Source organism: Salminus brasiliensis, chromosome 8 (assembly GCF_030463535.1).
Source record: "Salminus brasiliensis chromosome 8, fSalBra1.hap2, whole genome shotgun sequence".
Lineage (NCBI taxonomy): Eukaryota > Metazoa > Chordata > Actinopteri > Characiformes > Bryconidae > Salminus > Salminus brasiliensis.
In genome coordinates, this window is record NC_132885.1 from 20,111,267 (window position 1) to 20,129,709 (window position 18,443).

The following is an 18,443-nucleotide window of genomic DNA, read 5'->3' on the forward strand; positions in this document are numbered from 1 at the left end:
CAATTATAGCTTATATTATTGGGGGAGGAAATAAACATGTAGTGCAACATTGGATAACTTCTGAATGCATAATACACCATACTTAAGTAAAACCTATCACTGAATATTCACTCTGCATACATTTACAACAGAATGGTCTATCTGTACTTCTCATCTCTTCACCTACCAATAATCTGTCTGTCTCTTACTTTTTTCACACGAACACGTCACACTCTTCCTCTACGTTCAGATACAGAGCAGTACTATGTGTGTGAGTTTCTCCTGTGGCAGAGATAAACAGCAAAGGCTCCACTTCACAGCAGGCGAGCGCCTCATCCATACAAGGCACTGAGCCAGAGAAAGGTTAGAGCACATGCATGAGTCAACCCTGCTGTTTAATATGGCAAATAATGGTGTTCAGCTAAATCTCTCGACCCACTAATCCTAAATAAACCTTTACATTTCCCACCAACATTCAACACTCTTGTATTGGAGTTGTCTTACAATGTGAATCAGGACTGACTTAACTCAGGTTCTGTGTAAAACTACATCCAGCTTCCTTAAAAAAAAATATTATTTGCATTCCAAGTGATGCACACTAAAGCAAGATAAAATTAAACTATAGGAGAACAAAACCTTCAACTCGCAGTTCCTCCCTGCAGTGGCGTGTTCCACACCCATGCTGATACAGCATTTCTACACAGTATTCACAACACATCCGCTCAGGAGTGCTGCTCTGTGACACCCCATTCATTATGGTCTTAGTCACTAAAACAGACCACACTCCAGCACACCTTTAATGAGACACTTCGTTAGTTTCAGCCCAGATCCTCATACAAAATAGCAGAACGTGGTTGTGTGGAGTTCAGATAAACAGAGAGCAGTTCTGGGTGCTGCAACTCTATTTTAGGCACATGTGCATAGTTAAGAGGAACAGCTGTCACCAGACAAACCCTGAGGAAAAGCATGTAAAAGAGCTGCAAACCAGACTTTTTCATACGGTCCCTGTGGGCTATATGAAAAGAACGTCCACAAGCCAGATTAACAGAAGCTTTTTGAAGAAAACCAGAATCAAACTAAGCGGTCAAGCATTTTCACAAGCATTGGTGGAGAAAATAAGAAATTTCTTAAAGTCCTTAAAACAGCATTTTTATTTATTCACTTTTTTAAGACTCCGCTATGCCAACCACCAGCTCTCACTTACCGTAACAAAGGTCACACATGGTGTCTATGAGTAAAAGCTATCTTTTTAGTCATGTCTTAACCTGAACATCATAATAATCAATCATATGCACACACATAGGTGTTCATCTGGATCATTTTTACATATTTTAATGTGCAAAAAAATTGTCAAGTGTTATATGGAAACATCCAATCAAAATTTCTTAAAACCAAACCGTGAAAACAGAGGACAAAACTGCATGAGATTGCATAGGATGTTTATTCAATATCATTTACAGCAATACTTAAGACGTAGAAAAAGAAAAATCACATTTTCAAGAAACAGAAAGAAAGAAAAGAGAAATCTTCCCTCGGCAGAATAAATAAAAATATTCCAGATCCTGTTCCACAGTGAGCCCTGCCCTGCAAGAGCCAGAATGTTTATTAAAGGAAGCCCAACAGCTGTTTGAATATGACGCACTTACGAACTACACAAAACAAACGGCAGCACGGACATGTGACAGCAAATAAGCTGACACTGCATCCTTAAACTGCAGCGGGCACTACAGTGATGAATACGCACAAAACTGATTACGGGGCAAAAGAAGAGAGTTTAGCAGGTACTCAGAGTAGTTCTACTTTTAAACCCATTTACAGGCATTTTTATTTGCAATCTACACTACAGAAGCACATATTTTGTGAAAACAATTTCCTAAGCTGACTGGAAACCCTTAGGGAGCTAGAGGAACAGTTCAGCAAAAACACAGATTTACACACTGTTCCACTTCCCTTAAGTACGGCTAATCAGTGGGATAATGCTAGAGTAAATGACTTTGGTTTCTAAATACTGATGTTTTATAGACTAAATCCATCAAAATGAAATATTGATAAAAAAAAAAAGGTACTAAAATAAAAAATAAATGGACAAAAATGAGGCACAGTATTTTTTTAGTCTGTGCTAATGACTAACATAATTCTAATGAGCGACTGGATGACAGTGGGTTGCAAAGCAGACCAGACACAGTTATACAGCAGGGTTTTGGATTTTTTTTTTTTTGTAGCAGTTTAGTTATTGAGTCATTTTTATTTTTTCATTTCATGTATATATTACTGATGTACAAATGATGTGCAAAGTATTTATGTGAAAATAAGTGTGAAATGTGAATCATTTAATGGCAGACAATAAACATTTATATTATTTTTTTTATACATTATTTTTTATTATTGTAATTAGTTAAATTAGTTTGATGGTATCAACAACTTAAGATAATTAAAACTGCAGGGATTACAGATTTTTTCAATCTACTGCTTTAAGCTGTTTCAGTTTTAGCACAGTTTCACTTACCCTTCAATTTCACACCTAAGGTTTTATATCTTAAAACCAAGTGCCCTCATACACTCCTTGTGGGCCTCGATGAGATTTGTGCAACTTTCTTCACCCTTCTCAATGATGCTGCCAAAGAAAAAGACCACATATAAACCATATAAGACAATTAAAGGGATAAAGTCATATATGCCCACAAGGAATCCAGCAAACAATATGCAGACAGAAACTAATACACTGTTCAAAAGAGAGAGACGGAGAGAAAAAGACATTTTATGCCTACTGAGTAACAGCCTTTTAGCTGTGGGCATAAAATAATAATAACAATTATTATTATTATTGTTTTTATTATTATTTATTTGCCTCCAGCCTCTTCCCTCATCGTTGTGGCACCTCTTGCATAAAATACCTTCCTGCAGTTTGCCCTTACTTGTGTAAGAGCAGAACTCTGCAACAGCCTGAGGGGAATTAAACACACCCACTTTGCACAAACGGTGGATTGTTGTGAAGCAGTGTGTACTATTTTTCAACCTTCAAACAGGTGTGCCAAAAAGTAAACTCCCTGTTTGTCTTTAGTCCCCAGTACACGTCTCGCCTAAAGCTGATGTAAAACGTCAACAGCTTTGGATGTCAATACACACACTTCAGATGGAGGCGCAATAAAAAAAGAAATTGTTCGTACCAGGCGTCCCTGGCTTTTTTGGTTTCGGGGCATGCACAGCAGGGTTTCAAAGGCTTCTTCTCTTGTGCCCCCTCAACTGCAGGGGTGGGCTCAACACTGGCAGCAGATACGGTCGACATTATGTTCCAAAAGCAGCTGTAAAAACAGAGCATAACAGTCTTCGGTTAAACTCAGCCATTTACAGAAAGATGTGTTTAAAAATAAATACATAAATAAATACAGAAAAAAAGAAATTGCCAACTTTGTAGGTTTACAATTACTGACTAGTTAGTTTATCATCTCCCATCTCTCACCATTCATCAACTGAAATGATCAACCATAGGACAACTTATCACACTGTTGGAGTGGAGAACAAATCTTAGCACAGCAGTGCCACTGGCATGGCGTGTGGTTTGTCCATGACAGACCCAGAGAGATCTGGGCTTATCTACTGATGTCAACAAAGGATATCTGTACAGATTCATCTGTCAGTCACACAATAACAGATTAGAAATCCCTCTGCTCACAAAAAAAGTTGTCTCCACCCTTCCTGATTCTGATCAATGCTTACAGGCAGAAATCAAAGACTACAACACCACCGATTTAACAACTGAGTACATGTTCCCATAGGTGACAATGGCATTTATAATCAAAAGAGTAATTTGCACTGTGACCAGAGGTCTTTCTTAAGTTTAGCAAAGTTAGTGACAGTAAAATATCAGTGACAGCAACGAAATATGTAGCCTGGTTCTAAAGTGGCGACAATGACGATTAACTGAACCTCAGTTCTATCAAGTGTTGTAGCATCCAAGGATACCCATGTGTGTTTGTATGGTTAAATCCTACATAAATGAAGCTCAAGGTGCTTCACAGAGTGCTTGAAAACAAAAAGGGGTAGACTGCACTAACAAAATTATAGATGCAAAAAACTGGCAACATAAACACGATTTAGAGAAGAAGAAAACTAAAATAAGCAAAACCAAAACAAGAGGTTAAAATAGTTCAATAAATGATAAAAGTAAGATGTAAAAGCAACAAACATAATCAGAGATTAAGTCAGATATTATTTAAAAGAATAATGCAATATTAATTAAATAACAATATGGAACTGAAATAAAAAAGAAAGTAAGGTTTCTAACTTTTACCTTTACCTGTCACAAAACTTATGTTAATATATTATATAGCTATATTTTAATACACAAACAGCAGACAACAAGTGCATTTACCACCAAAGTGCCGTCTATGTTCACCGAAATATATCTAGCTACATTTTTTACATTTATTAAAAAATAATAATCGTTACCAGATTTGTGATCAGAAAGTTTTCGCTCATTAGCAAGTTAACCTCTAACAGAACCGACTGATGCAACTCAGCTGCTGTTCACATAAGCCGAGCTCCTACGCAGGCCACTAACACTAACTCCGTTTCTGGCTTCTGGGAGCCTTGAGCAAATGTGTTTATAACGTTTGTGCCCTGCGATTATAACAGATATAAGACAAACTCCATCAGGAGTGAGAGATAAAGACCACACTTACATAAGGAGCAGCAGACCTTACGTGCGTCCTTCCTCAAACAGCGTGGTGCAGCCGGTAAAACATCCGGGGCATTGCGGGGAAACCCATTTGTCAGGAAAGAAGTCCTGAGGACTTTTACTTCCTGGGGAGTTTTATTCAGACTAAATATTTTATTTAAAATTTCAGTTTGCAGCAATGGAAGGGATTTAAGCATTTACATATTGTTTTAATAATAATAATAAATAAAATAATAATTAGAATAAAACTGTAACATTTAAAATTTAGTTAGATTAAATCTCCGGTGGAGAATAGGTAAGACATGATACAATGGACTTTAGACAAAACATGAGACAGAATATTTCTATCGTGAATAAATTGCACATTGCTTAATTAGATACTTGTCTTTCATATATTGCATTTATTAAAAAAAAAAAAAAAAGCAAACCAACCATCACATTTTAAAGCAGCTGGCATACCGTCACCTGACACATCTTACAGTAGAGGGCACACTAACCTTCACACCCTATAAATAAATAAATAAATTTTATATATATATATATATATATATTATACACACACGCGCGCTTTTTACTGTTCAGGCGGCGTTGGTGCAGACCTACGGTACCGTTTATAGAAAAAGCTGCTTGTTTATTTTTTTTTAACCTTTTGTTTTACATGCAACTCAAAAATGAGTAAATTCCTCATATCCAGACCTCGCATCTCCATTTTTTGCCGTTTTTCATTTGTTGACACAATTTGGATCTGGCAGTTGTTTCTAGTATTGTGTCAGTTTTAATGATTAATGGAGGAACAGAAATACTTAACAAAATGACTTAATTCTTTTTTACGCTGACTTACATAGAAAATTAAAGAGGGGTTCCCCTTCTCTTGTAAAGTTGCCATTTTAAACGTCTATAAAGTGTTTTTCTTTTTTTTTTCGTGACAGCCATGAATTGTATTGTCTGTCTATTATATTCACTATCTATCTTAATAAATAAATTAGTTGAGTCAGAGAAACAATGTAATTTTGTAGTTTTTTATGTAGCTATCTCCACTAATAAAGAAAAGTTCATCTAATCTACCATTGATCTCAAACCCAAAATGCGCCTGTCAGTAATGCTAAATAACCAACCTGTGTGTGTTCTGAACTTCACCTGAAGAAAGTGGATCTACACCAATTTAAGGAGCCTCCTAGAACACCTGCCATCAGGTGGAGATTCATCTAAGAGGTCATCCAGTCTCCGACCCAGCTGCAAAAAAAAATAGATATTTGGCTCATAACAGCCATGTTTTTAACTTTTTCTCGAGAACGGGCTCGCCTGTGGGATTTGCTAGATTAAGCCTTTCCCTCGTTATTCGCTAAACAGCGTGGGGATGTTGTGATTAGTCAGTCGTGTTTCAGGAAATTGAACCCTCTCATCACAAAACCTCAGCATGACATCTTTCCCCTGAACTTCAGAGTGCGGTGATTTCTGACACTCCAAACTAACGCCTGCACACGTGAGGCTGGAATTACGCTGCCTTCGTGTGCTATCGCAATTATGGTAAATACGAATTCCCCACATGGAAGTAGGACATGAACACCCCCTCAAGTCGTAATTTCTAGTCAGAAATTCTAAGATGATTTTTGATTCCCAAATTTTCAAGTTGAGATGACCTTCACCTTTTCAACATGGCGGAGAAGTAGCCAGGGGCAGTATTGGATGGTACAGTTCTTTATTTTTTCAGCAGTCCGGCTGCTGTTAATGGCTGTTATTTTCATTTCTAATCTACGTGCATTTAAACAATGCTATTTATAATTCTATCGATAGCAAACTTGCACAGTGCAAATTATTAACGTTACTTTAGCCGCTATTTTTATGTTCCTCCTACAACCGAGAGAGAACCATTTAACGAGGTGAAGTCTGGTGTGCTGGCTGTTTTAGATTGTACTGGGAGATGCTCCTCTTTGTGTGCCGGTTGCTGTATTAACATGCTGAGTAGCTCAGTAGTGTTCTGTCTGCTTTAAGATGTGCCGAATGGTGTGCTGGCTGCTGTGGGATGTGTTGGTGTGCTGTCTGCTTTAAAATGTGTTGGATGGTGTGCCAGATGTGTCAGTTAGTGTGCCAGCTGCTTTAAGAAGTGCAAGATTATTTTCTGGTTGGTGTGCCGGCTGCTTTAGAATGTGCCGGATGGTGTGCTGGCAGCTTCAGAATGTGCTGGCTGATTTGGGATGTGTCAGTTGGTGTGCTGGCTGCTTTCAGTTGTGCCGGATGGCGTGCCGGCTGCTTTCAGCTGTGCCGGATGGTGTGCTGGCAACTTAAGAATGTGCCGGCTGCTTTAGGATGTGTCAGTTGGTGTGCTGGCTGCTTTCAGCTGTGCCGGCTGGTGTGCCAGCTGCTTTCAGCTGTGCCAGGTGGTGTGCTGGCAGCTTCAGAATGTGCCGGCTGCTTTAGGATGTGTCAGTTGGTGTGCTGGCTGCTTTCAGCTGTGCCAGATGGTGTGCTGGCAGCTTCAGAATGTGCTGGCTGCTTTGGGATGTGTCAGTTGGTGTGCTGGCTGCTTTCAGTTGTGCCGGATGGTGTGCTGGCAGCTTCAGAATGTGCTGGCTGCTTTTGGATGTGTCAGTTGGTGTGCTGGCTGCTTTCAGTTGTGCCGGATGGTGTGCTGGCTGCTTTCAGTTGTGCCGGATGGCGTGCCGGCTGCTTTCAGTTTGGCCGGATGGCGTGCCGGCTGCTTTCAGCTGTGCCGGATGGTGTGCTGGCAACTTAAGAATGTGCCGGCTGCTTTAGGATGTGTCAGTTGGTGTACTGGCTGCTTTCAGCTGTGCCGGCTGGTGTGCCGGCTGCTTTCAGCTGTGCCAGATGGTGTGCTGGCAGCTTCAGAATGTGCCGGCTGCTTTAGGATGTGTCAGTTGGTGTACTGGCTGCTTTCAGCTGTGCCGGATGGCGTGCCGGCTGCTTTCAGCTGGGCCGGATGGTGTGCTGGCAGCTTCAGAATGTGCCGGCTGCTTTAGGATGTGTCAGTTGGTGTGCTGGCTGCTTTCAGCTGTGCCGGATGGTGTGCCGGCTGATTTAGGATGTGTTAGATGTGCCTGTTGGTTTATGCCAACTTTAAGCTGTTGTTAGATAGTGCCTGCTGTTTTTTTTTAGATGTGCCTGTTAATGTGCCGGCTGCTTTAAGATGTGTCAGTTGGTGTTTGAAATAAAGCAATAGTGTAGTATAAAGTGCTCAGTGAATGCATGTCTACAAGGCAGTTTTGAGAATACGGTCTCAAAACTTTGGTTAGTTCAGGTGGCTAAAGTTAAGTGCCAAATTCCAAAACAACACCACTAGCTGATTCAGCCACAGAAAGAATTTTGCTCACTAGGTGCAGTCAGTACCCAAAGGTCCAAACATTGCGAAAGTCCCGTCATCCAGATTCGTTATTTACAGTATTTGTAATATTGCAAGGTCACAGCATATTGTATTTAGCTCTGTAAGTTGCTGCTGCAGCTATTTCTGGGACCAGTTTACATGAAATGTACTCTCAGTAGGTGGCAGTTATATAACTGACAGTAATAAGAAATGAATACTTGAAGACATGGTTTGCACCAGATACACTATCTGCTGTCTCCATTGATTTGGTCATCGGGGTATTGGTAAGAATAAGAAGACGACCTGTACAATAAGTCGACCACAATATTTATTATCTAATCAGCAAACCATGTGGCAGTAGTGCATTGCATAAAATCATGAAAATACAGAGCAGGTTACTGTTTATCGCAGCAGTCGAGATCTCTTTTGTGTTTTACTTTTGGTTAGAAATGCCAGTATTTGAGATGTTGCTCTAATATGAGCTTTCTGAATGAACTATGATCATACAGATAACACTTTAGGCTGTTGACTGTAAGATACACTGACAAACTGGAATCGGCTCCCTGAGGCTGCTGAAATCACAGGTATTTTGACACTGTCCTGTGGGGTTGTTAGAAAGTGCAGAAGCAGAGCATTTTCTGTATGTGGTCTGAAATAGCCTCAAGACTGCTGCATGCAGCAGACATTCGATTTTGTAAGCGACACAAATATTTAGACTGCTGCTACTAGAAGGCAGTGCACTGTAGTGGCCTCTAAGTGAGACTGGGGAAGTACATTAGGCAACAATCAATCCACTTTCTGATTTTATTTTTAAATAGATTTGCAAAAAAATTGCTTTGCTGCGCTAAATAGACAACAAGGGATAATTTCAGTATTTTGTAGGTTCTTCTCTGGCCTGGATGACTGACCACTGTTTCCTTTAAATGATATAAATGAATGGTCCTTGAATATGCCTCACTGTGTTCAGACATCCTATGCTGGTTGGAGTTCTGTTCTTCTTTCCCATCACTGTTCCACAGTTCCACTACAGGCTTTTTAAATCTAGTTATTGTGTTGTCCGTGATCACGCGGACCTCCTCCCCCTTCCACTCATTCTGTAATTTGATCATTTAAGCTACTAATGAGGTGGAATGAGTGTATAGGATGAGGTCACCAATCGGCTGTTTTGGAGTTCGGATGTTCGGAAGGTAAAGTAGTTTTTATTGGAGTCCATGGCTGTGTCAGAAACTGTGTCCTATTCACTATTTTGTACTTTGGGGTTCTGTCATTTTGTTGTGGTGTTCAAAAACACAGGGCAGAATTTCCAGTGCACTTTGACAATCCACAATGCACCATAATAAGTAGCGTACAAACAGTGTACCCTAGCGGACATCTAATGTCCATAATTGATTGTGTTGTTTGGTTCGCACACAGCTTTATTGAGGACAATTGTGATTTGAGCTGCGTCCAAAACTGTTCCCTGTTCACTATCCCCTACATGAGAAAATCCAAATATAGGGAACAGAATTTCAGGCACTTCGTTATGAGTATGAGCTCATTTCTGTGTGACAGCAGATTGCGTCACATGAGCAATCTGAAGGTTGGTCTTCCTCAAAGATGCTGCTAAGGTACATCGTTGGTACACGATTTACAGCTGATATAGCTAAGCCAGGTGTCAGTTGTCTTTGGAAATGCCAGTTGGTGTGCCGGCTGCCCTAAGATGTGTTAGTTTGCGTGCCGGCTGCCCTAAGATGTGCTAGTTGGCGTGCTGGCTGCCCTAAGATGTGCTAGTTGGCGTGCTGGCTGCCCTAAGATGTGCTAGTTGGCGTGCCGGCTGCCTTAGGATATGCTAGTTGGTGTGTCAGCTGCCTTAGGATGTGCTAGTTGGCTTGACGGCTGCTTTAAGATGTGCTAGTTGGCTTGACGGCTGCCCTAAGATGTGCTAGTTGGCTTGACGGCTGCCCTAAGATGTGCTAGTTGGCTTGACGGCTGCCCTAAGATGTGCTAGTTGGCTTGACGGCTGCCCTAAGATGTGCTAGTTGGCGTGCCGGCTGCCCTAAGATGTGCTAGTTGGCGTGCCGGCTGCCCTAAGATGTGCTAGTTGGCGTGCCGGCTGCCTTAGGATGTGCTAGTTGGCGTGTCGGCTAGTGTAAAAGATGCCGGTTTGCATCCCAGCAACTTTTAACATATGCCGGTTGGTGTGATGGTGGGTTATTGTGCTGGCTAATTTAGGATTCATCAGTTGGCATGCCAGCTTCTTTAGGATGTGCCTGTTGGTGTGCCGACTGCTTTAAGATTTGCCATTTGGTGTTCTCTCTGCTGTAAAATGTATTGGTTGGGTGTGCTGGCAGCTTTAAGATGTGCCGGGTTGTTTGCTGAATGCTTTACTTGGTGCTGGCTGCTGTACGATTTGACAGTTGGTGGGCAGTCAGCTTTAAGATGTGTCTGCTGCTTTAGGTAAGCATTGTGGGATTGTTACAGTTCACTGCAAATTCTGCACTTTGTTTTCAGACACCACTTCAAACTGATGGAACCCTACGTAGTGCACAGGGCACAGCTCTGGATGCAGCTGAGCTGAGCTACTCAGGATTTTCCCAGTGAATAGGGATCAGATACGGCTCATGAGATTAAGGAAAATTGCACAAACCAGATCCAAAAAAGATTAAAAAAAAAAAAAAAAAAAACTAAGCAAAAGCAACCAAAAAATTAAATGACAAACAGAAACACCAAAACAACACAGGCAGTCGAGCAAAAGGAAAGAGGGGTGTAAATACACTGAAGGTGAACATAGAAACACTTGGGGATAATGTAGAGGGCGGGGCTATGAAGAAAGCAGATGTTTGTGTAAGCACTAAGGAACTACTGGGCGAAGGCGGAGACAAAACCTAACCAAAATGAGAGTGCATAAATCAGGAGGCTGTTACAGGAAGTGAGCTTATAAAAGCAATGCTTATCTGAGTTGGCTCGCTTTATAAAACGCCCCCCGGGGACACATGATAAATGTGAACACAGGAATGAGGACAGGCACATACGCAGAAACAAGGGAAAGACAGGGCTGCCCATGACAGATGGCATGACTGTGCTGGGCGTTCACACAATGCAGCTGCATTGGATATCATAATATATATTTTTTTATTATTATTATTATTTATTTTATTTTTTTTTTATAATAATGCATTATGCATTACCAGATGCATTACCAGATGCACACCATCACATTGTGGCATTGTGATATCAAAATATGTAGTGCTAGTGATCTAATCTATACTCTTGTAAGATGATAAGTATATTTTTTTACATGTTGAAATTAATTCATAATGACATATGATTCATGCTGTCAAGTTATAAATACTATTCTTTCAAAGGATCTTGTTACTTTTCTTAGCACTAAATGATGCACTTATACTGTAACTCCGGGAATTGAAGAGCAATTACCCATTACGTTCTGCTGAAACCTAACCCGGTGTCATGACACCCAGAGTATTTACCCCTCTAATCTCTCAGCAACATTGAGTCTGTAATTTAACCCTGTAAAATGCATGCTAAAGAGCAAATGATCTGCATCAGTAGTGTGTAGTAACCACAGTGTGTTCTTTTGTGTTTTACTTTACAGAAATAAAGTGCAAAATCCTTTTTAAATTAAGTTTAAATCCACTGTAAGTTTAGATAGAAAATGTAAAAAAAAACAATGGCACAGAGGATCAGTATCACACTGACTCTAGGTGTTCAGTCCTGTCAGAACCATCTGTCTGGTTCAGATGGCGTGTAATCATGACATTCAAAACCACCCACTGAGATGCTGAGCCAGTTTACATTTCAGATGTGCCTAGTTCATGTGTGCATGAAGCGGAGAGGCTGAATAGTTGATGAGGCTGTCGAGAGAGACTGGCGGTGATGAGGCGAAGGAGAGAATGGAAAGTCTGGCACTTGCTCTGTCTTTGCCACCCTGCTTGAACAGAGCCGGAGAACAATGGTGGAAAATTACTGTGTGTGTGTGAGAGAGAGAGCGAGAGCAAGGGAGAGAGAGAGAGAGAGAGAGCGAGCAAGCAAGCGAGCGAGCAAGCAAGCGAGCGCAGGAGGGAAAAGGAGAGAGCGAGACAGTGAGCGAGTAAGTAAGGGAGAAAGAAAAAGAAGATCAGCATAAAAGAAGTCCAGAAATAAAGTTGTCACAGAGGCGCAGTGATGTTAAAAGTGGCTCCGTGATCTCAGTGCTTAGTCAGGGAGCAGAGATGGAGAGGCCAGCACCTGGAGGCAGGGGACGCTTCAGCTGGGACGGCTGGAGAAATCTGCTGCTGCCCCAGTTAAACAGGCAGTCTCTTTACGTGTATGGCAGTGAAGTGGCTGTGGAGAAGGAGTGCATCAGGCAAAGAGAGAGGGGAGTGTTCGTCATCCATCCCTTCAGTCCTTTAAGGTACTGTGTTTGTGTGCTTGTTCTAAACTCTTTTGGATTACTGATGCTGTAATGAGACGAAGCTGCAGGAAAAGCTCTTATTCTTGTTTGTTTAGGAGTTACTACATAATGTGCATGGTGACCATCACGTTTCTGAACCTGATTGGGATCCCGATAGAGATCGCCTTTTTAGACGGCCAGTCCGGCGTTGGCTGGGAGGGTTTCAATGTGTTCTCAGACACACTGTTCCTGATTGATGTAGGGCTCAACTTTCGCATGGGCATCATTCCAGAGGACAGTGAGGTAACAGTTTCAGCAAGACTCAAGAACGTCACTGGCAGCTGCAGAAATATTCCGCTTGATATGTGCCTGTTTAATGTCAATTAACACGACTTGTCCGTCACACAGGCGGCCATTCTTGATCTGAAATGCATTCGACAGAACTATTTGAAGAGTTGGTTTGTGCCAGATATGATTGCAGCATTTCCAGTGGGTTACATAATACTAATTGCGGTAAGCTCCTATTTCTTGAACTATGACAAATAGCTAAAGAGACATTGAATCTTTTTGCTAGGTTTTAAGTGTTTGATGTATTACAGGATTTACAGTATCACAGTGACACTCCCTCTTCCAAAGCCAGTAAAATGGTACGAATTCTCATGTTTGTGAGGATCATCAGCCTTGTCCGTCTGCTGCGTGTATCCCGACTGGTTCGGTTTTTTAATGAAGTTGAGAAAGTAAGTGCCTTCCAGGCTGGCAGATTTTGAGCTGTACTGTCATTGTACATTTTTACACTCTTTACATGTTTACATGTTATTTATTCATTTATTTTGCTTGATAGGTTTCAAATGCAAACCTGGAGGTGGTCCGGGTGTTCTTTAGAATCTTGTCTTTGTTCATGATGATTTTTCTCCTGTGTCACTGGAACGGCTGTGTGCAGTATTTTGTTCCAATGCTGGAGGAGTTCCCATCGGACTGCTGGGTCCGCCGTGAAAATCTTATGGTACTTGATAACACAGTTACACACAGCATGTCTAATGTGTCAGCACTGCTGGAACTAAAGATGTGTTTACATCAAGTATTTAAAACATCTTAAGGGCTCCTTTAATTCACACTTGATTTCTTATCACGTTACAATAGATAAATATAATTTAGTAGGTCATAAAGTTTTTTATATTTAGATCTGAATATCCTAGTAATGAGGAAACGTCTCATAATTGAGGCACTATGAATCATTATGTGTCAAAATGGTTACTTATGACCGTAATAATAATAATGAGAGTATCTCAAAATAAATCTTTATGTTTTCATAGAAATGAAATAATATCATAATAATGAGATGGAGATCATATCACTTATCTCAATAATTATCACATTTGAGCTCATGATAATGAATTTGCATCTCCAAATGGTCACTTATGATTTAATAATAATAATAATAATAATATGGTATCTAATTTAATTTACCTTATGATGTTATATTAATAAGATATAATATCATAATCATGCTTACATAGTAATGAGAGTCTTACTCAGAATTACTACGTACAATTTCATAATTAGGAAATAGTATCTCATAATCATGCCTTAGTGTCTCTCCATTATGATACTGTGACATACTTATGAGATACGGTCATGAGAGAATCTGTTTTTCTGAGATACGCTATGTGGACAAAAGTATTGGGACACGCTTCTTATCATTGAATCCATGTATTTCATTCAGGCCTATGGTCATAAGCATATAACTAGCACCTAGCCATGCAGTCTGCCTTTACACACATTAGTAAAAGAATTGGTGGCTCACTGAATTCCAGTGTGGGCTGTAATAGGATGCCACCACTGCAGCAAGCCTGTTATTGAATTTGTTTCCCTCTTAGATATTCCACCATCAGCTGTGAGAGGTATTATTGAAAAGTGGAAGCAAACCACAGCAACATAGCCATGAAGTGTCAGACCACGTAAAGTCACAGAGGCAGGTTACCGAATTTCTGATTTTGCCGGTCTCCTCAGTTGCTGAGTAGCATAGTGCATAGTGCTCTGCTGACTCAGTAACTGCAGAGCTCCAAACCTGCTGTTAGAGCTGCAAAGAGGGGCCAACGCCATATTAATGCCTATGGATTTAGAATGGGATATTGTGAACGTTCCTGTAGGTTTATTGAGTAGGTGTCCCAGTACTTTTATCCAAGTACATATATGTCCTGATATTTTGTTTATTTATGATAGCATCTCATTTAGTTAGCTTATATTTGAAGTGGCTGAAACAGGCTTCCATACTTTAATTCTTTACTTAGAATGCTGTTGATATTTTATTTATTTGTTTATTGAAAAAATATGTACATCTACTTTTTTTCCCCAGAATGCTACAGTGGGAGAGAAGTATTCATTTGGTGTCTTTCGTGCACTCTCACATATGACTGCAATATCATACGGTTCATCTGAGACACCAACAAGTAAAGTATATAAATCTAATCAGTTCTAAATAAATATGACATTCTAATTTGCCAGCTGTGGGAAAAGTATGTGTGTGTGTTATTTTCCCCATTCTTGTTACTATAGATGAGGTAGAGCTGTGGATTGTCATGACCAGCATTGTGTCAGGAGCTCTGATGTATACAGTCCTGGTTGCCAACACTGTTGCCCTGATGACAGATGCAGATATCCCAGCAAGAATATATAAAAGCAAGGTACAGGAAAACCAAGTCTATCCTTGGGCTACATATAGGGTAGGTGTACTGGTGTCCTAGAATAGCATTGATTTTTTTTTTTTTTTTTTTTTTTTTTTTTTTTTTTTTTCTTTTCAACAATCCTCTCACAGATGAATGATCTGGAAGACTATATGATCTTCTTGAAGCTTCCCAAAGCCTTGCGTATTCGCATCAGCAATTACTTTCAGACTCGCCATCAGGGGAAGTGGTATGATGAGAAGGATGTTCTGAATTGGGTGTCTTCATCACTTAGAGAGGTACCATTTACTGATACCATATATTCAAAAGTGACATTTTTGAATATTGTTCATTTTAAGTTGTGCAAATTCTCAATTACTTTGAATTTTTAAAGGAAATTTTGACGGTCATGTGTTCGGGGCTCGTGAGAAAAGTTCCGATGTTCCAGAAGTGTGATTTAAGCTTCATCAACGCCATCGCCTCAGAACTCCAGTATGAGGTTTTCCAGGAGGGCGATGTCATCATGCGTCACAATACTCCAGCTGACCGCATGTTCTTCATTGAGCACGGACAGTTAGTTGTGGAGACGGACTGTTTTCAGCAGGAGCTGTGTGATGGAGACTATTTTGGAGGTATAACCTTGGAAACCTTGACAGATTTCTAAATTCGCTCTATTGGATGTAGTGTAGGACAGTGCCTCTCAAATAGGTCCCCAGGGACCTCCAGAAAGTGCACATTTTAGCACTATCCTTATGTTTTGCAAGTTAGATTTTAAAACTAAAAAAAAAAGAAAACTGGAACGTCTGGGGATTCCTGACAACTGGTTTGAGATACATTGCTATAGGTATAATAAATTGAAATGCTGGGATATATTGTTTGTATAGCAGGTCACTGGTATTAACCCTTTAAACTGCAATAGCCTTGCGGAAGGCCCATAATTAAGCCCCTTACCCTTTATTTAAGTTACATAAATTAAAATAATACCTCATAATCACATTAATAAAAAATAAGCCTGCAGGTTGTGGGGTTAATGTTACTATGATGAGGGCTTTCTCAGATCTGTGAAATAAGTCAAAAAATATTTACACAGATATTTTTATTTATGGCTGACAAAAATGTTTTTCATGCTTCATAAATGTTGTTTCTTGCCCCTCCCAGAAACATGTCTCCTGACCGGTGGAAGGCGTTTGGCTACAGTTAGAGCTCAGACTATTTGTCAACTCTTCTTTCTGTCTGTGAATAGTTTTCATCGAGTCCTTGAAGATTACCCAGAGGTTATGAAATATCTGCAGAGAACAAGTCATCTGGACATAAGCTTGATTTGATGACCTCTAAAATCATATAACCTTTATACTAAAGGTTCCCAACCATCAGTCCAGGGCCACAGGCCAAAGGTCTCAATATTAACATTAACAGTTTATTTTTAGATGCATAACAATTGAGATTTTCACACCGATTCCTCAGGGACTTTTAAGATTACACTCATTCTTCTATAGCCATTTCACAGCAATACAATGGACTTTAGCCCTGCATTTAACCCATTCACGGCAGTGAAAACACACACACACACACACACACACACACACACACACACACACACACACACACACACACACACTAGTGACTAGGGGCAGTGGGCACAAAGGGATTTGACCTTTCACATCCAGGTTGGTTTCTCTAAAACTGTAGGCCACGGCTGCCCCCAGTGGCATATGACTTTTACTGTGACAATTTGTAGTGGAGTGTATTGCAAATGGCAAAACAGCCAGAACACTCCCAAAGATTTGGTTTAAAAAAGTCCTTGGTTTAAACAAATGTGCAACAGTCTTTTAGGTGTTAGGCACGGTTCAGTTTTATTGATTGCATTACTAATTTCTGCATAAAATTACACTCCAGACTCATACATAGGTCAACGTCTACTGATAGGGGCCTAATGCTAATTTCATTGAGAAATACCAACACTTACAGTATTAATGTAAATTCTTGCTTAAATGTAACATGAAATCCTATCCAAATACACAAACTGTTCCAGAAGCCAGCCTGTGCTTGTATTCATATTGGTAGTATGAGGCCTGAGGAAAGTTGCACTTCATTTCCATTTTACCTGGTACAACATGGATAGCAACGCCTGTGCCAAGCCCTTCCTGCAGCTTTTTTAACATCCGATTGGCCAGATAGAGTCTAGCTTTGACAGGGTCTTCTTCAATAGCTGCATAGATTTCAGGCGGTGGGTTTGGGATCTTCCATTCCAGGTCCACTATCAGTTGATGGATGCGGGCTTTATCCAGGGAGGAGGGGGTGTCCCTGAAGCAGGCGACTATATTGGAATTAGGTACCTCTGAGCAAACCGAGATGAAGTGCTCAGAGCTCAGGCTGGGCTGATTGCTCTGCTCTTCAGCTCCCTCCTTGACTTCAACTGCTACCTCCTGCCAGGAACCCACAGGGGGGTGTACCATCACAGCCCAGCGCAGCCAGTCGTAATTTCGCTCCAAGCTCTTTAGAATTTCAGCTGCCTGCTCGTCTGGGGTGTGTGTGTTCCACCGAAGCTCCAAGATCTGCTTCTTGACATCCTCTTCAGCCTGTTCTCTGAAGTAACTAGAACAGAGCCCTCCGGTGGTTTTTATCTTCCTGTACAAGGTGGCCATCCGATCGGACCAGCTCTTCATGAGAAGGGCCTGATCTCTGCCTGTCAAAGAGGCCTCAATAAAAAGACACAGCAGGCCTGTCCCAAGCACAAAATTTACCTGTAATACACAAACAAATGTAGAAGATTTATAAGAATGAATGAAATGAAAATAGTGGTTGTAATTTATTTGTCAACATAGAAATTGATATTATTGTCACACAATTATTTCATTGTATGTCTACAAGCAGAGCTTATGTATTGACATTGAAGAGGTAAAGGGCAATGCAGTACTTGAATAAACAGCCAGGAGTTATCAGCTGTCATTGGTTTGTCCTTGGTCTTTAACCATTGAAATGTACTTTGTGTGTGTGCATAGCAAAGTAATCCAACACCTCGGGAATAACCTTGCCTTTCTAATTATGAGCCTAATTAGAAATCCAATGGCAATCAAAAATAATTGCTCAGCTGTATGTCATGCATTGGCCATTATACAGAACCTGTGGGACTATGTTGGGGAAATATGTGATGAAGAATACTCTTAGCATTACAGGAGGTGTGTGGACAGCAGTGAAGAATATGTGGGAAGAAATTAAGAAATAAGAACAGTAGGAAAATATGAGACCTAGTCCTTCAAAAATACTGATAGACACTTTTAATTGTCTGACTTTTTTCTTTGTCATTTAATGATGGTTTTTATAATTTATTGTTCCAATAAACATTTGAGCAATACTGTTTTGGCTGCCAATGTATTCATTCATTCTGTTCATTTACTTAGACACAGATGTACAATACGCACTGTATAAACACTG

General features: G+C 40.4%; 2 protein-coding genes across 5 annotated transcripts; one reads left to right on the top strand and one right to left on the bottom strand.

Moving 5' to 3' along the window:
* Positions 1–1,401: 1,401 nt before the first annotated feature.
* Positions 1,402–4,723, bottom strand: cox17 (cytochrome c oxidase copper chaperone COX17). 2 transcript variants are annotated; one of them, XM_072685159.1, is made up of 4 exons: positions 4,662–4,723; positions 3,147–3,281; positions 2,486–2,593; positions 1,402–1,563 (listed from the first exon to the last, which is right to left on the bottom strand). In XM_072685159.1, the coding sequence occupies exons 2-3, from the start codon at positions 3,263–3,265 to the stop codon at positions 2,509–2,511; spliced, it is 204 nt and encodes a 67-aa protein (XP_072541260.1). In that variant the 5' UTR covers positions 3,266–3,281; positions 4,662–4,723; the 3' UTR covers positions 1,402–1,563; positions 2,486–2,508. The 2 variants fall into 2 exon arrangements, with proteins under 2 accessions (XP_072541260.1, XP_072541261.1); XM_072685160.1 differs by lacking the exon at positions 4,662–4,723 and adding an exon at positions 4,429–4,589.
* Positions 4,724–6,325: 1,602 nt separating this feature from the next.
* Positions 6,326–18,366, top strand: hcn5 (hyperpolarization activated cyclic nucleotide-gated potassium channel 5). 3 transcript variants are annotated; one of them, XM_072685161.1, is made up of 11 exons: positions 6,326–6,346; positions 11,569–12,366; positions 12,462–12,648; positions 12,754–12,858; positions 12,945–13,082; positions 13,187–13,348; positions 14,702–14,795; positions 14,902–15,029; positions 15,161–15,307; positions 15,403–15,640; positions 16,167–18,366. In XM_072685161.1, exons 2-11 carry the CDS (start codon positions 12,185–12,187, stop codon positions 16,331–16,333), a joined length of 1,548 nt encoding a protein of 515 aa, XP_072541262.1. In that variant the 5' UTR covers positions 6,326–6,346; positions 11,569–12,184; the 3' UTR covers positions 16,334–18,366. The 3 variants fall into 3 exon arrangements, with proteins under 3 accessions (XP_072541262.1, XP_072541264.1, XP_072541263.1); XM_072685163.1 differs by having other exon boundaries at positions 13,286–13,348; XM_072685162.1 differs by lacking the exon at positions 6,326–6,346 and having other exon boundaries at positions 11,523–12,366.
* The last annotated feature ends 77 nt before the right edge of the window (positions 18,367–18,443 follow it).